This window comes from Cynocephalus volans, chromosome 2 (assembly GCF_027409185.1).
Source record: "Cynocephalus volans isolate mCynVol1 chromosome 2, mCynVol1.pri, whole genome shotgun sequence".
NCBI lineage: Eukaryota > Metazoa > Chordata > Mammalia > Dermoptera > Cynocephalidae > Cynocephalus > Cynocephalus volans.
Window position 1 is genome coordinate 208,421,059 of NC_084461.1, and position 24,914 is coordinate 208,445,972.

The 24,914-nt window shown below is 43.6% G+C and overlaps 1 protein-coding gene and 1 pseudogene across 4 annotated transcripts; one reads left to right on the top strand and one right to left on the bottom strand.

The window, feature by feature from the left end:
• Positions 1-8,966, top strand: part of LOC134369948 (zinc finger protein 717-like) — a 24,218-nt pseudogene extending 15,252 nt beyond the window's left edge.
• On the bottom strand, positions 4,708-22,989 carry LOC134369949 (uncharacterized). 4 transcript variants are annotated; one of them, XR_010022637.1, is made up of 5 exons: positions 22,551-22,961; positions 13,370-13,623; positions 6,529-6,620; positions 5,840-5,979; positions 4,708-5,703 (listed from the first exon to the last, which is right to left on the bottom strand). XR_010022637.1 is itself a non-coding variant. In XM_063086808.1 (5 exons), exons 1-4 carry the CDS (start codon positions 22,956-22,958, stop codon positions 6,592-6,594), a joined length of 405 nt encoding a protein of 134 aa, XP_062942878.1. In that variant the 5' UTR covers positions 22,959-22,989; the 3' UTR covers positions 4,708-5,703; positions 6,529-6,591. The 4 variants fall into 4 exon arrangements, 3 of the variants coding, with proteins under 3 accessions (XP_062942878.1, XP_062942877.1, XP_062942876.1); XM_063086808.1 differs by lacking the exon at positions 5,840-5,979 and having other exon boundaries at positions 22,551-22,648; positions 22,935-22,989; XM_063086807.1 differs by lacking the exon at positions 5,840-5,979 and having other exon boundaries at positions 13,366-13,623; positions 22,551-22,648; positions 22,935-22,989.
• Positions 22,990-24,914: the final 1,925 nt, after the last annotated feature.

Here is a 24,914-nt window from a genome sequence, read left to right on the forward strand (position 1 = left end):
AATGGAAATTGCTTTGGGTGAGTCACTGAGTGAATGTGAAGGCCTAGGACATTACTGCACACTACTTATAAACATTTTCTTTAATAAATTAACCTTAGCATTTTTACTATAATGTGTTTACTTTATAAACTTTTAAATTTTTTTAGTTTTTGACTCTTTTGTGATAATACTTAGCTTAACACACAAACATATAGCACAGCTGTACAAAAATATTTTCTTTCTTTATATCCTTATTCTATAAGTATCTTTCTATATTTAAAATATTTCTTTTGTTTTTAAAAATTTTTTGTTAAAAACTAAGACAAACACATATAGCCTAGGCCTACACAGGGTCAGGATCATAAATACCACTCTTTTCTACCTCCACATCTTGTCTCACTGGAAGGTTTTCAGGGGTAGTAGCATGAATGGAGCTGTTAACTCTTATGATAACAATTCTTTCTGAAGGACCTGCCTGAGGAGGCTATTTTACAGTTCACTGTTTTTTCTTGTAAGTCAAAAAGTACACTTAATGTAATGACCAAAAGTGTAGTATAGTAAATACATAAACCAGTAACAGTCATTTACTATCATTGTCAGGTTTTATGTACTGTATGTAGTAGTATGGGGTATACTTTGACATGACTGGCAGAGCAGTAAGTTTGCTTACACCAGCGTCACTACAAACACGAGTAATGTACTGCACTATGATATTATAATGGGAATTTTTTAGCATCAACGCAATCTTAATAGGGCCACCATCTCGTATCTGCAGTCTATCATTGACTGAAACATCATATGTGAGCCACATAACTACAGCTCATTACGGTAGTTGGATCCTGATTTTGTACCCAGTTAGCCAATCTGTGTCTTTTGACTAGGGGGGTTTAATCTATTTACATTTAAAGTAGTACTTCTAGGGACTGATATTTGTAACTATTGCCGTTTGTTAGTTGTTTTTGATATGTGTCTTGCAGCTTGTTTGTCCCTCCTTTCCTCTTATTGTCTTCCTTTGGGTTTAGTTGATTTTTTGAAGTGGGACTTTGATTCTCTTCTCATTTCCTTTTGTGTATACTCTATAGGTATTTTCTTTGTGAGGACCATAGGTATTATATAAAATATCTTAAAATTATAACCACCTGTTTTAAACTAATAAATTAATTCAATCACATATAAAAGCTATACTCCTTTACAGCTCTGCCCCTCACTTTGTTATTAATGTCCCAAATTACATCTATATATATTGTGTACCCATTAACATAGACTTGTAGATTTTTACATTTTCCTTTTTAAATTCTACACATAAATTAAGAGTGAATTTATTAACCAAAATTACAATAATCCATGTTTCTATATTTGTCTATATGTTTACCTTTACCAGAGACCTTTATGTTTTCATGTGGCATCTGGTTGTGCCTATCATACTTCATTTCAACTTAAAGGGTTACCTTTAGCATTTCTATGGGCCAGTTCTAGAGGTAATTAACTCCCTCAGCTTTTGTTTATCTAGGAAAGACTTAATTTTTCTCATTTTTGAAGGACATTTTTGCTGGTACAGTATTCTTGGTTGAGGTTTTTTTTGTTGTTGTTGTTAAGTACTTTCAATATATTATCTCACTGCCTTCTGGCCTACAAGGTTTCTGCTGAGATTGTTTATAATTGTTTAGAAGCTCCCTTGTATGTGAGGAGTCATTTTTCTCTTGCTGCTTTCAAGATTTTGTCTTTGCCTTTAACTAACTTTTGACAGTTTGATTAGTTTTAGGTGGGCATCTTTGTATTCATCCTAGTTGGAGTTTGTTGGGCTTCTTGAATTTGTGTATCCATTTATTTCTTAAGATATTGGAAAGTTTAAGCCCTTATTTTTTCAAAGATGCTCTCTGCTCATTTTCCTCTCTCTGGAACTACTATAATGCATCTATTTGTCCACTTGACAGTGTTTCATAAGTTCTTTATACTCTCTTCAGTTTTCTTCATTTTTTTTTAAAACATTTCTCTTACTATATAACTTCAAATGACCTCTCTTCATGTATGCTCGGTCTTTTTTCTGCCTGATCAAGTCAGGTGTTAACCCCTCTAGTGTATATTTCAGTTTAGTTACTGCATTTCTAGCTCAATCATTTGTTTTTTATTTTACTTTAATTTTATTATACTTTGTCTCTTTGTTGATATTCTCACTTTGTGCAGTCATTTTCCTTATTTTGTCTAGTTGTCTATTTTTGTTGTTCATAAGCTAAGTTTTTTTAAGACAGAAATATGCATTTCTTTAGAGACATTTAGTTTAAATCTGGAGATTTATTTTGTTTCTTTTCTGGGCCTTGTTTTCCTATTTCTGTGTATGCCTTATGATCTTTTGTTGATATTTGGGCTTTTGGAAAAACCTTTTCTAGAGATGTGTCTCACTCATTGCAGCACTTGCCTCTCTTTTAAGTGGCCTCCAAGCTGGTATCCCAACTAAAGGTCTCTTCCCATCAGCATGCTGAGGCAGACAAGACAGAAACCAGTCCTTCCAGCCCCTGGAAAAGGCAGATATTGAATGTTTGTTTCACTTTTTTTTTTTTTTACATCCTGAGGGAGGAACCAGAAATTGGGAGGTTGTCCTCTAGACTGTACTTTGCTACCCCAGATATGGGGAGGGGAGCAGGCAAGCAAAACATGACTTTTGGTTCCATTTTTGGTGCTATTTTTTCTTTGTTAGTCATTTTTTTTTTTTGTCCTGCAACTTCTTAACATGTTTCTAGACTTCTTACAAAGGTATTTATTGGTCCATGTGTTGCTGTTAACTCTTATCTTCATGGGGGTACAAGGACCTGGAGCTTCCTAGTCTACCATTGTGCTGATATGATTGCCTAATCTGTTGATTGCCTAATCTGTTGGCCTTTTAGCTACATCTTTTTGCATTAATTTTTAATATTGTATTTAAATTTATTGTGATACATTAAGGCTGCATATTATAATATGGAAATATCCCATTACAATATGGATCCTTAATTTATAACAATATACTGAAAACTGGTTTTGTACTGCTTCACACAAAATATAGGAATCTTTCAATACTGTAGTTATATTTTAATACCCCATCCCTTGTACTATTTTTGTTATATACATATGAAGGCACTTCAAAAAGTTCATGGAAAAACGGAATTAAAAGGTAATATGAATCCTATGAATTCTTTGAAGACCGCTCAGATATGTATATATTTACATATTTCATCCATATATAATGTTAATCCTACATATGCTGCTATAATTTTTGCTTAAATAAGAATATCTATTTTAGAGAAATTAAGAGAATATATAATACTTAATATGATATATATACACACACAGCAAACCCTTGAACAACACAGGTCTGAACTGCACAAGTCCACTTGCACTCAGATTCTTCTTTGATCTGTGGTTGTTTGAATCCACGGATATGGAACCTCTGCATGCAGAACCTGCCTACATACTCTCTGGTTCAGCTGCATGGTCATGGGGAAAAGTTATATGTGGATTTTCAACTGCACAGCAGGTCTGTGTCCCTAACCCCTGCATTGTTTGAGGGTCACCTGTAGTTTTTAAATTTTACCTACACATTTATCATTTCTGGAGACCCATTCTTTCCTGTAGATCTAAGTTACAATCTGCTGTCATTTTCTTTCAGTCTGGAGAATTTCTCTTAGCATTTTTATAAAAAGTGTAGACTTGCTGCTAATCAATTATCTCGATTTTTGTTTATTTGAAAATGTGTTTATTTCAGCTTCACAAGGATAGTTTCACTGGGTATAGAATTGAGAGAAGAAGAATATTTTATACCAGCACTTTAAAGTTGTCCTTCCCTTGTTTTTGATGAGAAGTCAGCCATCATTTCTATGTGGTTGAACACCACCACCCATTTGCTGTTTTTCTCTGTCTGCTTTCAAGAGTCTTTAACTTTAAATTTCAGCAGTTTAACTGTGATTTGTGTACTTTTCTTTGTGTCTACCCAGATTAGGGAACACTGGGCTTCATGGTCTAAATTGATATCTTTCACAAAACATATTCACAAAATATTCATATGTCTATCCCTAGAAACAAGTATGGTCCTAGATCTTTAATGTAAGATTTGTAATAGTAGTGTAAGGAATTAATAAATCATTACAGTGGGAGGATATTTCTACTGTGATGCCCCTCCTTATAGAGTACAAGAAGCTACATCTGTGTAAGATCCATAAGACACACGCACACACAGAAGAGTGAACTCCCAGATTCCTGTTCTTGTGACCCAGGGCTAGTGACTTGAGTTGAGGAGAAATGTGCCGTTACAGGGGTTGGTGTCATTTGAAGACTTGGTGGTGGACTTTACCTGGGAGGAGTGGCAGGACCTGGACGATACTCAGAGGATCCTGTACAGGGATGTGATGCTGGAGACCTACAGCAACCTGGTGTCATTGGGTGAGCAAAAAAATCACAGTAACTCCCAGGAGCAAGTGCTTTTTACTTTGTTCGTAAATATGTGACCACATCTAAGGTTTAATGCTGTGTAGGTGTAAGATTCCAGTCCACAAGGAATGTGTCACCCCTCTCTAACAAAAGGTGAAAATTAGCCCCTTTCATTCCTGAGGCCAAGTTCTTGTTCTTTAAAGGACGTGACTTAGCAGTTTGGCAAAATCCTACATTATTTCTCATTAACAGGGCACTGCTTCGCCAAACCTGAGGTGATCTTCAAGCTGGAGCAGGGAGCAGAGCCATGGACAGTAGAAGAATCTCCAAACCAGAGCCTCCCAGGTCAGTAATTGCATAGTGGGCTGGGAGGCTAGGAAGAGTAGAGCCCCGCAGATGTGGGCCATGTTCAGCTGTTACACTGATTTCCTCCCCCATTTCCTAGACCTAAGGACAGCTGGTCTGCATTCATCAGCCACATGCATTACATAGTCTGCAAGGAGGGCTCTCACACACATGTCCGTCCTTTTATTTCACTGAATATTTTCTTATATTTACTCAAAATCGAATCCCTGTCTTCCTCTTTTTATAGACATATTTCTGTGCTATTCACTTTCTCAATATTCTCAGTTGCCCTCTGTTCTCTATTTTAATGAACTGTTTTTTTAGACATGTATTTATACATTTAATTCTTCTTTCAGAACCTCTTAATTCAGCAGGTTTTAAGTGCTGACAATTTTATACATACAACAGCAGTGATCAGAATGATGTCCATCTTTCATAGAGTTTACATACCGATGAGAAAGAACAAAGAAAATCGTGTATGTTTAGTAGCTGGATGAGAACCATGAGGAACATTTTGCCAGAGTGAGAGAAAAATGGAGTGCGATATTTTAGGAAGAATGTCACAAAAGACAGTTTTAGCGGGATTATTTTTAAGTGTTATTTTGGCATAGCTTCAGTTTGAGTTAATTCTTTTCCAGTTTTGACATAGGTTTTTTTAAAATCTAGATTTTAGAATTGACATTACTTTTGGAGATACAAATTTGGAAATTGGTAGCTTAAAGCTGATAGTCCTACTTACAGAGATCACCTTGGTAGTTGATTAGGAAATGAGAAAAGAAGTCTAGGCATGAACCTTGTGTACCACAGCATCCCAACATAGGAGTGTAGACAGGGATGGTCCTGCACTTGGGAGGAGAAACAGGAGATCCTGGGTTTCAAAGCCAAGTGAACAAAGGGCTTCATATTGAAGAGCTCAGATATCTGTCTGGGAGTGGAGTCTGAAGTTAGCTTTTCCCCCTTCTCTTTGTGGACATCACTCTAAAACAACAATGAGAATGAGAAATGCACAGGAGGCTCCATTTTCTGTGAAAGGAGGAGACAGCTGAAACTCCAACACACCAAAACAAAGCCTTCATATCATAAGCAGTGAGTTATCAAGCAGGGGTGTTTGTACCAGGAATTGGGGGAGAATGCTAGGGTTGTTGATCTCAGAAGGAGTCAGAAATACACTTGTCAAAGATGAGGACTCAGCACTGGTTGCAAAACCAAATCCCTCAAACCAGCAGGGTGCTTGGGGTCGTAGACTGGAGCTTTCTGAGAAGCAGAGGAAGTCAGGTTAAATTAGAAATTTGCAGGAACCTGTCTTGGTCTAGCATGAGGAAGAAAAGATTGTGGATTTAAACGCTCCTAGAGACCTGTGGCCACTCCCCAGGAAAAAGTGAAAAATAAACAAATAGGTAAACAATTCTTTCTCTAAGCCATAAACCTGTCAGGTGACAGACAGATTGTCCTCTCCTGCACCCGCAGGTAGTGGGTCCAGGAGAACCTCGACACCTTCAAACAAGAGTAATGAGAAAAATACCAGCTTGACACACCCCTGTTATTGGAAGAATTAGGTAGAGAAGAATAGGGAGTACATGGCAGATGATAAGCACTTACTTGAAAACTACATCTAGGCAGTAAGATGAATATTTTTACCACATATTTCTTTATGAGTTAAAAAAGAAAAAAGTTAAAGAAATGAAGAAAAACATGATTTAACATTAGAAAAACTATTAATGTAATTTAAAACATATCAAACCAGTACCCCTTGCTGGTTTCCATAAAATCTTATGCCACTAGGATAGGAAGATGCTTCTTTACCTTTACATGAACATTCCATGAGCAGTGCTTATGTGGGGTTCCTGATGTGGTTATCCTTTTTTCTCATTTCAGATGTCCAGGAAATAGATGACCTGTTTGAGAGGAGCCAGGAAAGTCACCATAGGCATATATGGCAAGTTGTAATCACCAACAGCAACACATCAACTGAGGAAAGAGTTGAATTAGGAAAAACATCTAATTTGAGTTCAAACCATATTTCAAGTCTGGTTATAAATAATGGAATGAGGTCTGACAAGTTTTATGTGTGTCAGAACACACTTCTCTCTAGTGAGCCTGACAAGATGCAGGCTGGAGAGAAACCTGATGCCCATTATATATCTGGGAAATCCCTCAGGTGTCCTGACTACTTTAGTCAGCATCACAAGATTCTAACTTGGCAGCAGCCTTTCAAATATGATGGACATGGGAAAGCCTCCAGCAGGGAGGCAATATTGCTGATGGAAAAGAGGGCTCATACGGGAGAGGCTTCTTGTAAATACAATGAACATGGGAAAGGCTGTGACAAGTCAGCTCTCACTTCCCAAGAGATAATAACTCAGGTAGGGAGGAAAACTTTCTTTAAAAACTCTAACCTCATTAAACATCAGCAAACACATACAGGAGAAGAATCCTATGAGGGTATTGAATGTGAGAACATCTTAAAGAATTCAGTCCTTACAGTACATCAGAGAACACATACAGGAGAGAAGGCCTATGCATGTAATGAATGTGAGAAGTCTTTCTGTCAGAAGTCAGTCCTTACGGTGCATCACAGAACACACACAGGTGAGAAACCCTATGAATGTAATGAATGTAGGAAAACCTTCTATAAAAAGTCAGGCCTCACTATACATCAGAGAACTCACACAGGTGAGAAACCATATGCATGTAATGAATGTGGAAAAGCCTTTCGCTGGAAGTCAAAACTCAGGATGCATCAAGGTACACACACAGGTCAGAAACCCTATGAATGTAATGCATGTGGAAAAGCCTTCTGCCAAAAGTCAGCTCTTATTATACATTACAGAATTCACACAGGTGAGAAACCCTATGAGTGTAATGAATGTGGAAAAACCTTTCGCCGGAAGTCAAAACTCAAGGTACATCAGGGTACTCACACAGGTCAGAAACCCTATGAATGTAATGCATGTGGAAAAGCCTTCTGCCAAAAGTCAGCTCTTATTATACATTACAGAATTCACACAGGTGAGAAACCCTATGAGTGTAATGAATGTGGAAAAACCTTTCGCCGGAAGTCAAAACTCAAGGTACATCAGAGTACTCACACAGGTCAGAAACCCTATGAATGTAATGCATGTGGAAAAGCCTTCTGCCAAAAGTCAGCTCTTATTATACATTACAGAATTCACACAGGTGAGAAACCCTATGAGTGTAATGAATGTGGAAAAACCTTTCGCCGGAAGTCAAAACTCAGGGTACATCAGAGTACTCACACAGGTCAGAAACCCTATGAATGTAATGCATGTGGAAAAGCCTTCTGCCAAAAGTCAGCTCTTATTATACATTACAGAATTCACACAGGTGAGAAACCCTATGAGTGTAATGAATGTGGAAAAACCTTTCAACGGAAGTCAAAACTCAGGGTGCATCAGGGTACTCACACAGGTGACAAACCCTATGAATGTAAAGAATGTAGGAAAACCTTCTACCAGAAGTCAAACCTCACTATACATCAGAGAACTCACACAGGTGAGAAACCCTTTGAATGTAAAGAATGTAGAAAAGCCTTTCGCTATCAGTCAAACCTCAGCAGGCATCAGAGAACTCACACAGGTGAGAAACCCTTTGAATGTAATGAATGTAGAAAAGCCTTTCGCTATCAGTCAAACCTCAGCAGGCATCAGAGAACTCACACAGGTGAGAAACCATATGAATGTAATGAATGTGGAAAAAAGTTTTTTCTAAAGGCACACCTCAGCACACATCAGAGAACTCACACAGGGGAAAAACCCTATGAATGCAATAAATGTGGGAAAACCTTTCGCCAGAAATCACACCTTAGCATACATCAGAGAACTCACACATGCCAGAAAAATTGTATGGCAGAGACTGGCAGTGTATTCTCCAAAAACCATTCTCTTTTCTCTGTGACACACAATTAGCCCCCATTCTTCTGCCTCCCATTATTGTGTGTAGGACCATGTAACTGAGCTTTGTCCAGGGGAATATGGACACAAGCAGTGAACATTACTTCCAGGCCTGGCAATAAAAAAATGTTTATGCAATCCTCTCTGATTTCCCTTCCCTGTGGGACTGAAGTGCAGATGACTGCCTGGGTGGCCTGGGGAGCCAAAGGTGGGGAAAAGTTACTGTGATTAAGACAAAAAGAATTAATTGGAGAGAGCAGAGATTTTTCCCACCTCTATCCTGAAACCCTTTGTTTGTTCTTCTCATGAGTGAGAAATAAACACCCACTTTGTTGAGCCATTGTATGTGTGAACTGTTTGCATTACAGTACAACCAGCCAACTGTAGCTAATCACTTTATGGACTTTAGGAGAGAAGTTAAATTCAGTTTATTAAAAAATCAAAGAAAGGGAGAAGCAACTCAACAAGTTGGGAATGACTTACCAGGCAGGTACATCTCATTGAAAACTGGGAATAAAGTCTTTACAAACATCTCTAATGTGTCCAGCCATTCACCAAACTGTCAAATTTTTGTATACCAGAGAATTTGCAATGAAAATAAATTATTTAATGTAATATGAATGTAAATGTTTTTTGGGCTAAAGGGATGTTTTATCACAGACCCACAGAAAGAGACATCCCCACAGCACTGAGGGCAGGTCATACTTGGTTTCTTTAAATTCTTCCTAACGTGCTACTAGCCCATGTCCAGAAAAGGGCACAGGTGAGTCCTCCACAGCTGGTGCAGCTGTGCATGCAGCACCCAGGCCCTGGTTGTAAGGAATCCGGGCCCAGCACAGGTTATCCTCCTGGCACTCTCTGCCGCAACAGGGGCTGGTTTAATTTCATTTCTAGATTCTACCTGTTTGTATCTGCTTGTAGGTATCTATTTCCCCCATTTATAAGAATGTAATAGACACCTTAAAAAATAAACTCGCATTTTCTACATTTGTATACATACATGCATGTGTGCACATACACACCAGGAGAAAGTCTACATCCACACTTTCCCCTAAGGCAGACACTGGCCACCTGTGGCATGAGCACTGGAAATATGGCTCATCTAAAGTAAGCTGTGCTCTGAGGTGAAATACCCATTGGATTTCAAAGACTTTGTAAGAAAATAAGAATGTAAAATATCTTTTATAATTTAAAAAATACTGATTACATATTGGAATAATATTCTGGACATACTGGCTTAAATATATCATTACAATTTTGCCTGTGTGTTTTTACTTTAAATCTTTTAAATTTTTCTTGTTATTAGACATTATCATTACTGGAAACTGACAGCTTTCTGTCCTCCATGTCCTCTCTGTTGGAGCACACCACAGATTACATGGTCTAGTGTCAGATCAGAGAGAAATCTGAACCTTTCCCCAGGGTGTCCTCATGACTCACTCCTCTGCATTCACTGGATTATCAGACAGTATGAGTCCAGTCACTGCTTCCGTTTTAAGTTTGTCTTTTCATGAATTCTCTTCTGAAGCAAAGTTTTATAACAAACAAGTTGCAGATGATGGAGGAATTTATATTGATTCTACTGCTTCTGTTTTGGATTTGATTACTTTTTACATGTGAATTTTCTTACCACTTAAAATAAATATTTAAAAATAGCCAAAGTATGTACCCTTTATATTTGTCCAAATCCAGAGTATGCATTATTTAGCTTGTGGAGTAAAATAAAACATTCCAAAACATACTTCCAAATTGCAGTTAAAAATGGATATTCCCACATCTTTTTTTTTTTTTTTTTTTTTTTTGTCGTTTTTTCGTGACCGGCACTCAGCCAGTGAGTGCACCGGTCAGTCCTATATAGGATCCGAACCCGCGGCGGGAGCGACGCCGCGCTCCCAGCGCAGCACTCTACCAAGTGTGCCACGGGCTCGGCCCGATATTCCCACATCTTGAAATGCCACCAGCCACTCTGATGGCAGCAGATATTAAGGGGAAGTGGATTTGAGTGCAGTTTGGAGTGAAAAGGCAGTGATCTTCATCAATCATGGTTACAATACATCTCTTTTCAAACTTTACATAAACATATAACCATTGGGACTTATGCTCCTGGCCCAAGGATAGTGATAGGAGCTGGATATCTCCTCCCACCAGAAACAATTAAAAAAATAAAATAAAATCCATGAAACAATTGTTCTCAAGACATTGGACACCAGGCAACAAAGTTCACCACTGAGACATGGGGAAAAAAAGGTGAGGCCTATGACTGTCCTGGCATCCACATGGAGAAAGACTCCATCCAGTCCATGGCAGAGGGAGGCAGAACCCACATGGAGCCCAGAGTTCTCTGGGTTGAGGGGAGAGAGCTTGGAGGCTGGGGAGGTGCCTCCAGTTTTTAGAGCACTGGACAGTAAAGAACTTCAAAGAGAGGATTCCAGATCTGCTGGACTGCCCTGGAGTGTTTCAGTTGAGGACTGATCAGCACATGCATGGGAGGAGACTACGTGAGGTTGGGGAAAAGAACCATCCAAAAGAGTCAGAGGAAACAATCCCCAAGGCTCACATAGATCTGGGAATAGTGTCTGTTCCCTCCGGCCTGAGTGGAACTTCTCATCATTCATGGGGCATTGAGAGTAAAACAATATTCCAAACTTGGCATATTCAAAACCCAACCACTATAATAGTCTTCCCCCAACACACATGCATGTGCGCGTGCGTGCGCACACACACACACGCACGCGCACACACGCACACACACACACACACATTCACACACAGTCACTCACTCACTCATTTCCTGCCCCAGCCCCCACATTGGTTCAGACTGAAGTGACCAACGTACAGCAGGAGAGAGTTGACTCTCTAGGAGTGACACTAGGAGCTGCCAGTGAGGAAACCAGGAACTCAACACCGTCCTGAGGCACCTTTGGGGGCTGGCCCTGATCGTTACATCCAGGAAATGAAGGACATCAGAGAAAGAGTAACCCATCCTACATCCTCAAGTAGAGCCAAAATTACACTGGAAAATGGAAAATGTGTGCATCTAGATGCCCTCTTGTAGAGTTTCATTACTAAGCACTGGCTCAGGAACAAGGTGCTTCATGAATTGCCAGCTGTGTGGCTCAAGGCAGCCTACAGACCCCTCAAGACTTCAGTAAAATGACTACAGAAGGCTGTCATGGAGATTAAATTAGGTGCCACACATGTTTTGTTTATTTCTTGGTAAATAATGCTGAATAAATATTAGCATATGCATTAGTAATATAATCATGTCCATTATCTGGTTGGTTATTATTTTCCCCCAAGTTTTAATTCTATTGCTGTGTTCATAAGAAGTTGAAAAGGGTGTGTATATCTCAACCAACAGTCCCCAGCTACTAATGCTCCCCAGATACTCCTCCTCATTGAGAGAAGTACATAGACACCCAAAATTTAACACATATGTTGTCAGCCTAGAGAACAGATATGACACCTTTGTAATACCATGTAAAGAAAATGAATCCAAGGCATAAAACTACAAAATTGACATTGTTTTCCTCTTTGAAGGTCTCTGTTCTTATCTTTGCAAAAGGATAATTTCCTTCTTCTAAAGGGGGATTCAGGAGAAATAACAGAAAAGATCACACAGTCTTCTCTTATTCACTTCAGGTAGCTCCCCTGAAGAAAGGCAACCTTGCAGTTCTGTGTGATTCCTGACAGCCCCCTGGGGTGAATCGATAACTGTGTCTCTAGAACCGTGTCCTAGTCAGGGGAAGACAGCAAAGCTTCTGTTTTAACCCATTTCTGTTGCTTATAACAGAACTACCTGAAACTGGGTCATTGATAAGGAAACAATATTTATTGCTTACAGTTTCAGAGGCTGGGAAGTCCAGGGCACATATCTGGTGAGAGCCTTGTTGATGGGTAGTGACTCTTCACTGTGACACAGGGTGTCACATGGTGAGAACGGCAGAGCAGAGAGAGACTAACATCATTCACTGTCCTTTTAAACCTACCAGAACCACTCCCATTATTCCAAGAATGGATCAACCCATTCATGAGGGTATGGTCCTCACAACCCAATCACTTCTTCAAGGCCCCACGTTCCAACTACTACAATAGGGTTTCCCACCCTTTTAACACTGTCACAATGGGGGCCAAGCCTCAATCAATTTAGGGGGACATCCAGTCCACAGCAGCTTCCCAACAAGAGTTTATGTTAATAAACAGATTTAGCATGAAAATCACTGAGAGAAGTCTTTCAAAACCTCTAACCAACTTCGAGCTGAGCAGAAACAGTGCTTCCTCAGTAATCCAACTTTGTTGCTCTAGTTCTCACATTGCTGGGTGTGTTACCAACATTCCAAGAAGAAAGAAAGCATAAGGGGTGAGGACCCACCCTAGGAGCATGTGTTTGACCTGTGCTACACTTGGATCTGTGTTAGTCCGAGCTCTTTCTGTCTTTGACGGTGGAGTCCCTAAGCAGAACATGACATCTTTCTACAATTTACATATTATAATGACAATGATGAACCTTTGTGCCTGTAACTGTGACTTCAGTGGGACCTCTTTTTTGCCATTACCAGGGCAGTTTTCCATTGCTGGACAAGAGGGGGGCAGACACATGGTCAACAGCCAGCCTACACCACACTTGAAAGCCACCAAGTCATGGAATATAGTCAGCCACAAGCCAAGTGACTGAACAAAACAACCTCTTCTGCTCCACCTTGACACAAGAGAGTGCAGAAGCCAATACCTACTGGAGAGACAGTCTCCGGCATGGATGCTCCCACCTGCTGGCTTAGAAGCCAGGGACCAGAGGCGGAACGAGGTGGAGCTGCTGGAATGGAGTCTGGGCTGGCACCTTCTGAAAAAGTTCCTCAGCAGCCCACACTGGAGAGATCCTACAAGAATGCTTTTCCAGACCTTGAGCAGCCGAACAGCTTGAGCTTGATTCTTGGCTGGAGGTTCTATGTTGGTCACAGCTGCTTGATGAAGAGTCCTCGGTGCACTCCTGAGCAGGGATTTTAAAAGAGTGTTAATTACAGAAAAAGAGAAGACCCTGAGCAGACTGCAAATGATGATTCTCCCGGTTGCAAATCCCTGGTGTGCAATTTTTACCCATTCTGTAGACACATTTTTCTCTGTGTCCACTGAACTTTTTAAAAATTCAGGTAAAATTCACATAACATCAAAGTCACCACTTGCAAGTGTACGATGCAGAAGCCTTTAGTACATTTACAGTGTTACACAACCGTCACTACTGTCTAGTCGCAGAGCATTTTCATCACCCCAAAAGGAAACTCTACCCATTAGTGGTCACGTCTCCCCACCCCACCCAGACCCTGGCAACCACTGATCTGCTTTCTATCTCTATGGATTTGCCTAATTCCCTTGCATTTTGATGCATAACAAGTTATGTGGAGCAATTGCAATGTGATCAATTTAAACATGAAATAGGATCAGCCCTGTTAGACTGTCTATGGGCTCCTTTTTCTCTGCATGGAGGGATCTGGTTTTCTTAGGGCTCTGTAATGGTACAAGAGGATGGGAACAAGGGGCATCCCAAGGTACAAAGCTACACGCTGTGGAGAGGGCCAGAGGACACGATACCCTTTTCTCTTTCTTCCCAGCCCTACAGGGAGAAGCAGGAGTCTCACAAACATGAGGTAATTCATGGATTCACTTACTCACGTGCTCATCAGCAAATGTTTACAGAGGGCCTCCCCATGTGCTAAGCACAGTGCTGAGAAGGGAAAGATCTAGACTCAGCTCAGATCCATAGTATTAGAGAGATATAGACATGTGAATGATTTGACATCAAATATAACATAAATGCTTTTAAAAGGATGGTGTTGGCAAGGTGCTCAGTGCACCCACAGAAAACCTACCCCAAGGTCTACGTACTGGGGCTCTGATCAGGCCACCCTGGTTTCATCCCGGCCTTGTATGCCAGCCTCCCTTTCCACCACATTCCCCACTGGCTGGCTTCCTAACAAGGACCTCTTTGGAACTGCCACATGGAGACTGGGGTCTCTTTTTTTTTTTTTCATGCCTTCCCAGGAGAAATCCTCCCAGTTTAGCTGCTAACTCCCACACACCCCCAAAACCTATCAGGCCAAGCATGGCTCTCCTTTGTGACCCAACAGATGGTATAATGACAGGGTGCTCTGCCCCTGTAGACTAGGAGCCAGCCTGAGAGTAGAGACAGTATCCCAGCACCTGGCACATGTAGAATGCCCAATAAACAAGTGCTGTATAGATGACTTCACTCAGACGTGACCCATGCAAGGGTGTCTCAGTGTGACCTCACACTTGGTGGGACCATCTCTTCCCGTTCTAACTCCCAGGAGGTGCTCCTTCGCTGTTGATCTATCTCTTCCAGCTGAGCCAGTTACTTTTGCTCTTAATTGCTGAACTGTTACAAACTCGTATAACTCTCCTGAAGGCTTTAATTTTTATACTCACATTTTTCATTTCCTAAACTGGGCCCACTTTTCAATTCCTAAACTGGACCACTGTCCCCTACAGGGCCCTGTGGAAATCTGCAGTGGCATTTTTAGTTGGCACAATGTTGTGGGGGTGTTACTGGCGCTGGCGGCTAGGTGTACCAATACTGTGTGCACAAAATGTCCCTCACAGTGAAAAATTCTCCTGGACCCCCTGACTTTTGAGCCTCTACTGAGCATTTATATATAAGAAAAACCTGTTTATCTGAACTTAGGGCTTAAATGCATTTACACTTAACCCAGAGAATTTTGGGAGACACGCTTTAATATACACTGAGTTTTCTAAGAGTGTGACTATGTCATAAATTGGTGGCTGAACACACATTTTTGTTGTTTTTTTGTGGTTTTTTGCTTACTATATGCTAATAACTCCTTTTTAAATTTTTTGATTATACATATTTATGGGGTACAGAGTTGACAACCAGTATTTGTGTATGGTACGTGATCAAATCAATATTATTAGCATGTTCATCATTGCAAATCATAATTATTCTTTGTGTTCCTTACCCGATTACTCCCTCCCTTGTGGCCGAACATACTTTGTTGGGGTTTTTTTGTTTGTTTTTTGGCAGCTGCTGGTAAAGGGATCTGAACCCATGACCTTGGGGTTATAAGGCTGTGCACTAACCAACTGAGCTAACCGGACAGCCCCTGTTGGAGTTTTTTTCTTTGTTTGTTCTTCAGTCTTTCATAAGCACTGTCCCCCCATTTCTGAAAATCATGCCAGCATGCTGCCACAGCATTCCAATTGCCATCCCAGCTCTCCAGTACCCATGGCATCTGTAGGAATTGCATTCAGTGATTCTGTGGACCTGCCTATTTCACTGGCCTCCTCCTGTGTCCCAGCATTTGCATACTGAAACATGTTATATTTTATTCTCAATATTTTCCTTCAATGACTTTGTTATATTACAGTTAGGGCATTCTATTGCTCTTCTAAAATTTTCTGTGCAGGTATCTTCTTACCTATGAATTTGTTTAAAAAGATATGTTGTGAAATATCAGAGTGGCTAGGGTTAAAAGCTCTGGACAGTGATCTAGAATATGAGGTTGTCCTTATTCTGATTCTACTTCTAACCTCAAATCTCAACAGGTTCAGAGACAAAGTGAATCACAGGTAGAAAAGGGCTAGAGCTTTTTGCCAGCAGTTCCTTTGATGTATTACCTAAGTCAGCACAAAAGCTAAAAAGGCTCCATTCTGGGATATTTACTCATTGGGGATTCCACCCACTGGGCTGGAAGAAGTGGGGTGCTGGAATTCTCCCCAGTGCCATCTACTGTTGCAGATAAGCCCATGTGACCTAGGCTGCCACTGACCCCTTCAGCAGTTCTACCTTCCCCCAATCTACCTGAACCATCAAAATCAGCTCCTTGATCTTCCTTTTTTTTTTTTTTTTTTAAAAAAAGATGACCGGTAAGGGGATCTTAACCCTTGACTTGGTGTTGTCAGCACCACGCTCAGCCAGTGAGCGAACCGGCCATCCCTATATAGGATCCGAACCCGTGGCCTTGGTGTTATCAGCACCGCACTCTCCCGAGTGAGACACGGGCCGGCCCTTGATCTTCCTTTTGAATGTGGCAGCCCTGCCCCGGCCTGCCCTCACCTCATCACAGGTGAGTACCTGTGCAGACCTGTGTCACACTGTGCTGACCAGCAATCACCTTCCAGTATGAGCATCTCACTAAGCAGGTGAAAATTCTCTCCCCACCTATTCCATGACACACAGCTTACTAACACACATAATTCATTTGTACTGGCCAGTGTCTCCTGGAGGCAGAGAGAAAGGCAGGAAACCTGCTTCCAGCCTAAACCCAAGGACTGGATCACAGGTGCACTCAGTTTGGTAAAGAAACTGCCAAGAATCAGCTTGTAGCTCTTTTCTGCCTGTTTTGTGCCCTGTGGATCTTGACATGTTGAGCTTTGGCAAATACATCTGTCCTGCCTGTAGAAATGAGGGCAGGCTTGTCCATTCTGAAGTCCCAAAGGCCCTTCCACTCTGATGATCCATTAACCATGGTAACCTAAAGACACTGCTGCCCTCTCCGTGACTTCTAGAAGCAACTCTGAACCCACAGGCTGACTTACTCCTGCGTAGTGGAGAGCAAGTTTTATCTATACCTTGCTTGTACTTAGAGTAAAGATCGCTCCTTCAAATCCACACAGGGCAGTGATGGATGCGAAGCTGCTGGCAAACTTTCTGCCTGTGTCCTGGGCCAGCCCAAGAAAAGGAGGAAGAGGGAAAAGAAAGCTGGGAGGAGTTGAGACAGATGCATTTCCTCTCTGCAGCTGTAACTTCTGTGTGCATGACATTGTTGTGAGGCACCCTCCCACAAGAAATGCACTTACATGCCACTCGTGCAGAAAAGGGCAGTTTATTCTCTCCAGCTGGCCAGCATCTATCTCCCAAGGTGCAACCAAGGAAGAGCAGCATTGGGCTTTGGTCTTGTAGGGTTTTTAAAGACAAAAACTACATCCTGTTGGCACACAGGTTTGTCCAGGTGCACAGAGCAAGCTAGGGGGCTAGGTCACAGAGGCCAAGAATGAGCCATTCGAGCAATCAAGCATACAAGTTTTCATTGTGTATGGTTCCTGTTCCCGTGTAATAATTCACTGTGTATGGCTCCTGTTTTTGTGCAATTGTTTTTTGTTTCTATGAGAAGGTCAGTGGTTTCTCATGCAGAAGGAGGGGTAGTCTGCAAGTCAGACAGGGGGCAAAATGGAGTTACTTAGGTTAAGCAAGCAATTCTACAGAAGGGAGCTCTATTTCAACATCTGCCAGCTCATGTGCGGTCACTCACATTCTTTATTTAAACCTCCAAGAAACCTTTGTGGTTAATATCCTCCTCCTTTTCATATGAGGAAACTGAGGCTCCGAGAGACCAAAGCACTTGCCCAAGGCTACACAGCAAAGTCAGAACTCACCACCAGGTCTTCTTCCTACCACTGCCAGCCACTGCAAGGGAGGTGGTGGGTTCCTGGCAAGCATGCAAGAAAGGGATAAACAAGGATTTGCAAACTGAAGGCAGAATAGCAAAGCCGTGTGCTGGAGCTGCAGGCACTGAGGGCCCTCCCAAGAGGGCTATTTATAGTTTATCCCACTCAGAAAATCCTTCTTGGATCGTGCACCATCTCCAGTGAAACACTGCCATGGGACATCTTGGTTTTAAGTAAGATTTATAAGTAATTGCTCCAAAAAAAAAGGGCAGGTAAAATGAGAAAGGGCCCTTCTGGCCCTGATTTTCACGGACAAATGGCGCATCTCATTTCAGTATCTCATTTGCATTTTGTTTCTTAAGCAGATTAATTCCCTTGCTGGCCTCTGTTAGCACAGTCTCGTCCCTGGGGAGGTATGGGGGTGCTTCCAGTCTTTATCAGAGCAGCATCTCAAGCAATTAGCTTTAATCTGGAGGGGGCTGTGTTCATTTCAGAATCAGTCACAAGCTCCCCTGCTGTTTCCCAAATAATAACTGTCCTCAAGAAATTTTGTTTTCTTAAGAAAAAACTGCTATACTAAATTACAGCTCGGCTTTTATGACATCCTCGATTCTGGATGATCATAGGAACACACACATTCTCACTTTTCAAGTGGGGACCAAGGGACAGCAGGCAGAACAGGATTTCAAAGGCCAAAGCACAGTAAAAAGGGCCACTATTCCGCCCTGCCTCCTGCTCCTGTGCCAGGGCCTTCCTACACCTTCCTGACACATCCCTTTCTCCTTCACCAGGACTGTTGGCCTTGCCTGAGACTGACCCATTCACCCTTTACCACAGCTTTAGGAAGACAAGTCAGGAAACTGCTCTCTCATCAAGACTGATGGAATGTGCCATAATCTTGAAAGGCAAGGAAAAGCAAAATATCCTCGGGTCTTCTCCTTTCTAAGGAAATCTAACTTCATCCTTCAGGATGATCTTCCATCCTGTTCACTAAGGACCATAGAGAAATCTAAACACAACCGGATTTGATACACCCTGGAAGTTTCTGAAATCTCTCAGTGGCAGAGGGCACATTTTCAATTATGGCCACTAGATGGCGGAGGAGGGACGAGTTGCAGGGCCCAGCAGCATGTCCCGGGAAGGTGGTTTCCATCAACCCAATGGTCTGAGCTCTACAACCAGAGGAAGGGCTCTAGGCCAGTTCTAGAAGGTGGTACAAACGTTGATTTATTTAGAGGGGAAGCACAAAGGTCCATCCATGGTCTATATTTAACAGAAGCTAAAAGACCATCCTGTCCACAAAGCCGACCTGTTCTGCCCCTCCCTGGCTGGGTCAGGTTGGAAAATGTGCAGCAGACACCCCCTGGGGAGTGCAGAGATGGGACTATTGTGCTGACTCCATTTACCTTGTGCCTTGAAATCTTCTCCAGTGTGTGTCCCCCTGGGTCTGTGGGTGTGGCTGGAGCACACACAAGAGGCCTGGGGCATTCAAAAGTGTGGGCAAGACCTCCTGCAGTGCAGGGTGAGACCAGGTTGTGAAGTCGAAGAGAAAGCACCCAACTCCAAGGAGTGCATTGTGCTGAACTAGAATTTTCCAGGTGCTCTGTAGGACAGACTATATTTACTTTTTTGTTAGCTTTAATCGTACACCTTAAATATTTTCACAGAAATGTGAGACTGTGTTTGTATGCTTGTCCAAGGCTCACAAAGGAATAAACAACCCCAGTCCAAGAGCCATCATATCTCACCTGGCTACCAAGATCCCTTCTATCAGGTCTCTGCTCCTCCTCCTGACCTGATACTCTAGTCAGAGCAGCCACGGGAAATTCCTAAAACCTGAGACCTCACTCTGCTCAATACGCTTGCCCCCAAACCAGTTTTCTTACCAAGGTCTGTAAAGCTTGCCTGCCTCTCTGATCACATCAGCATCATCTCTGCCTAGACCACCAAGTTCAAGCTCTGGCCCCAGCCCAGCCACCCCTACATTTTTGTTTGTTCCCTTGAACACACCCAACTCTCTACTGCCTCAGGCCCTTTGCGCTCACTAGTCCCTCTGCCAAGACCATGAGAAAACTATAAAAATTCAAACCTCCAGAGCCTGTAAAAGTTAAGACATCAAGGGCTGGCCGGTTAGCTCAGTTGGTTAGAGTGTGGTGTTATAACACCAAGGTCTGAGGGTTCAGCTTGCTGTACTGGCCAACCGCCAAAAAACCAAAAAAGCGAACAGATCATTTTCTCTCCCCCAGGCATGTTTCAATTTATATGGCAGGAACTTTGTGGAATATCAGGAGCAGAAGCAAATCAGGTGGACCAAAGCATATCCTGGGTTATTTCCCTATCTGTGGAATCCTTATTTTACGTAAGTGTCCAGGAAAGAGAGATGAGGAGGAACAAAGCTCGCACTGGTGTCCATGGTCACAGGGAGACATCTCAGCCTGTGGGCTGTTAATCACCACTTGGCAGCCTCCTCAGCTGTCTGATTGCTCTGGTCCTGAACCCCTCTCTCCAATTGGGCGGACAATAAAGATTGTCATTAGATGCCACATTCTAGTTGGTGCAAGTTCATCCCTTACAATCCTTAGGTACAAGCCTAGCCCTCACATGGTGCCTGGTAATGACTGTGCATTTCAAAGAAAAGACTTAGATTCACTGTAGGCAATCTGGCCCTGCCAGGAGCACCCATGACCCCCTGTGAACTCCCTCAGGACTCCACTCTCTCCTGTCACCATGCTTGTCCCATTGGGTGGCCGTACTGTATGTTGACTGTTGTGACTCTGGTCAGCATCCCTCTCCCAGTTTCTAGAAGTTACCTGAGGGGATGTAGGATAAATGCTGGACACAGAATAGACCTGTTCCCCCTCCCTGAGCATACCAGAGTTCCCCCTCCCCCCCGGGAAACCCCCTGGCCAAGGTAGTTATCCAAGGAAAGGCACGTCTCCTTTACAACAAATGTCCCCTTTAAGACAAAAGGAAGACTGGAGGAAGCAGGGACCCTAAGTGAATTAGCACACTGTCACTGTCATTAGCCAGATCTCCTGCATGCTTTGTGTTATGTGAGCTGGGTGAGGGTCTATGCATAAGCATGCAAATGATTTAACCTCTACTTGGATCTGTTTACTATATAACTGTTGTATGTACCCCTTGGCAGTGCAGATTTCCAGCTGGTGAGCTGCCACCAGCAACTCCCGTAAGTCTAATAAACCAATGTTTCTACTTATTGGCCCGGATGGGTTCTTTGGAATAGGCAAATGCCACGCAAATGCCCTCTCAGATTTGAGGTTCCCGCAATACAGGGGAGCACATCTGTCTTGTTGCTACTGGATTTCTTGTTCTTAGCAGTGTCTGGTACAGAGCATGTGCTTGTATTTGTAGAATGAATAAGTGAGGGATTGAATGAGTGAGGCGACTCCCAGCTGCCATGGAGGAGCAGTGAGGCCAGAGGAGGAGCTTGTCTCAGGCCTGGGAAGGGTGGGAGGGCAAGAGCTGCCCCAAGGGACAGCCTGAGGAGGGTGACGGTGAGACAAAGAAGAAAGCTGTCTGGGGAGGCCACGGCCACACATTTCAGCGGCCCCACCCACACTGCTGGGTTGGCAGAAGTTGGCTGCTGGTATCTTCAAAGCCAGCCTCGCTAGTTTTTCAATAAGGTCACATCTAGAACAAAAATATTTTTTCATAAAAATGCATATAAATGCTCTATTACAGAGTAACTGGACCCTGTGCCAAGACCTGGCTGGGCAGGGCTTGACGATGGCACATCCAGCCTAGCAGGTCCATGCAGGGCAGTGCCTGTATATTGTGCGTGGTGGAATCCCACTGAGAGGTGTGGTCTGTACCTTCCATGTGCTGATAGCTTTCAATCCAGCTACTCCAAGGCTTGACAGCATACTGGTGTTCCCAGTTCCCACGACCACCCCAAAGTTAGGTGCCAGACTGCCCACAAACACCACATCCTATGCACAGGCATACGTGTGCTACCTAGATCTCTGCCCTCCCTTCTTCTCAGCCCCTACCTCCCACCCCTAATAGGAAACTTAACTGTCACCCTATCCATTCACCCGCATACCTGTGTGCCCCCTGCAGCCTCAGGAAGAAGGTTCCCCTGCACCAGCCAGCCAGAGCTAGCCTAAACCTGGGACGGACGCTCACATTTTGAGAACCTTCGCCATTCTACGCCGCCCTCGCTTATTAGTCTGTTGGTCTCCAGCATCTCTGGCCACCCTGCCTGGCACTGGGGAATTTCGGCCCTTCTCCTGGGCTGGACAGCGCTCTACTAAGAAGCAGGTACCGCGGCGAAGGCGTATTTGCCCACACAAAGGTAGCGGCTGGAACGCTGGAGCATTCTCTGCTCCGAGGAAACCCGAAGGCCCCGCGAGTAGATCTAGCCCCCAGACCTCAAAGCAAGTTGAGGGCAGACGTTTGCACCAGCCGCCCGCCCCCCAGCAACCTCCATGCAGGAAATAAGTTCACAAGGCGCACTGCAATAAGAAGCCCACCTACCCGCAGCTACGCCCGGCGACCCCCAAGAGGATCCAGGGATTCGCACCCGGAGACCGCTCAGACCGGCCTCCCTCCGAGGGCGAGAGTCCAAGGCACACCTAGAAAGTAGAAAACGAGATCGGCCACCGTGAAGCCAGGCAGGAACGAACCAAGGCGGCGGAAACGTCCCGAAAAATCTCCAGGAGCCCCCCCCACCCCCGCAATGCCCAGCGCAGACAGAGCCTGAAGACCGCTGGCCGGGAGGGCAGCGGGACCCAGGCCGGGGGCTCCGGCTGCTCTCCGCGGGTGGAGAGAAGAGAAGGGACAGAGAGGCGCAGCTCGGGACCTGCGCACACAGGTCTCCCCGCCGGCCACACCAATCCCCCGCACGAAGTCTGCAACTACCGCTGGGAAGAGCCCGGAGCCCATGGCCGACCGTGTCGCGCAACCACGCCCCCAGCGTGAGAGCGGCCGCCCCGTACGTCCCCGCGCAGGCTCGTGGCACGCCCCACGCCGGCCTCCCAGCCGGGCCACGCACGCGCCCTCCGCACACTGAACCTGGGCCGGGTGCCGTGGAGAAAGTGGTCGCGCAGGCGCTGTCGGTCCCTGCCAGCGGAGCCTCGCTGCGCGGGGGGTGATGGGAGCGGGCGCCCAGTCCCACGCAGCGCCAGATGCAGAGAGCAGGCTGGCTTGTGTGGGCCGGCGCGGTGCGGCCGGGTCGAAGTTACTCCTCGTTGTGTCAGATACACGTATTGCAAATACTTCCTTCTATATTGTCATTTGTCTATTCATTTTCTTGATGGTGTCTTTTTAAATTTTTTTATTTATATTTATTTTTGTGGGGTACAGTGTGTTGTTTCAGTACATGCATGTCCTGCCCAATGATTCATCTACAGTAGACAGCATAGTTTTGTCCCCATTAGTTCGCCCTTATCTTCCCCCTACCGCAACCCTTCCCAGCCTCTGATAACCATTATTCTCTCTCTCTCTCTCTTTTTTTAAATTTAACACACAAGGCTTAATATCCTTATTTGGAAAAAGAACTCTTAAAAATGAGTTAGAAAAGTCTAAGCAGAAATCTGGTGAAGGACATGAGCAGGTAAGTCACACACCTAAAGAAATACGTAGGGTTAATAAGTATCTTCTAGGAGCTAGTTGCGGGGGGGGGGGGGGGGGGGGGGGCAGGGCTATCCCGGCCCCCATCTCTCAGGACCCTGGGGGGATCCAGCTGGCTCCCTTGCTGGCCTGGATGTGCGGCAGCGGTGGGAGTGGGGCTAGAGCCGGTGGACCCCAGTCTTCCAGGACCCCAGGGAGAATGGTGTCTTTTGAAGAGCAGACGTTTTACATTTTGATGAGTTGTGCTTTTCATGCCCTAGGAAACTTTGCTACCTGAACGTCACGAAGATTTTCTCCTCTGTTTAGTTTTAGAAGTTCTATCGTTTTAGCTTTTACATGCAGGTCGATGGTGTTTTGAATTGTTGTTTGTGTATGATTTGAGTTACACGTTGAAGTTCATCTTTCTCTATATGGACATCCATTGTTCTAGCACCATTTTTAAAAAAGAATTGCACTGGTGAAAGGAAAAACCCTGGTCTGAGCACAAAATAAGACTCACCAGCAGACTATCAGGCAGGCAAAATGAACAAGTGGGCTGCCCTGTTGGAAGTGGGAGCAGCAGCAGGGAGAGTCCGGGTGGGCCTTTTATATCCTGTTAGGCTGAGCTGGAATGTTCCTATTGGCTAAGAAGGAAGGGGAGGGAAGTGAGTGGGGGTTTAAGCTGAGTTGGGACTTTCCTATAGGCGGAGAAATTCACCCCTGCAGGAAGGGGATGTGATGGTGAGGAAGAAAAGTGGGGGGGTGTCTCTGTGGTTCTCAGAAAATGTGCTGTTCTAGGGACCTGAAACTTTTCGCAGCCATTTTGGGTGTTCTTCCTGTCCACCTGCCGCCATCTTAGACTGACATCAGTCAAAGCACAATTGCCTAACAACTGGCACTTTTGTTAAAATCCAGTTACCACATTTGTGTAGGTCTACTTTTGGACCCTCTGTTCTGTTCCATTGATCTTTGTCAGTGGCACAGGCCAAAAGCATACTATAGTAATTTTTGTACCTTTTAGTAAACACTTGAAATCATAGTGTAAGTTCTCCAAGTTTATTTTATTTTATTTTACTTTTTGCCTTATGGCAAGGCCAGGACCTTCAGTAACAAAGTTCAATAAATGTGGTAGGTGTGAGCATCCTTGAGTTATTCCTAATCTTAGGAGAAAAGTGTTTGATTTCTCACCCTTAAGTATGATTTCAGCTATAGACTATTGCCAGATGCCTGTTTATCAGGTTAAGGGAGTTTCCTTTTAGCTCTAGTTTGCTGAGAGTTTTGTTTTTTCAT

Coding starts and splice junctions, on each gene's coding strand:
- LOC134369949 (XM_063086806.1), bottom strand. CDS start 22,958: ATGGGCTCCGGGCTCTTCCCAGCG. Junction 22,649..22,934: donor GCTCCGGGCTCTTCCCAGCG/GTAGTTGCAGAC, acceptor TCTACTTTCTAG/GTGTGCCTTGGACTCTCGCC. Junction 13,624..22,550: donor GTCGCCGGGCGTAGCTGCGG/GTAGGTGGGCTT, acceptor ATCCCTGCTCAG/GAGTGCACCGAGGACTCTTC.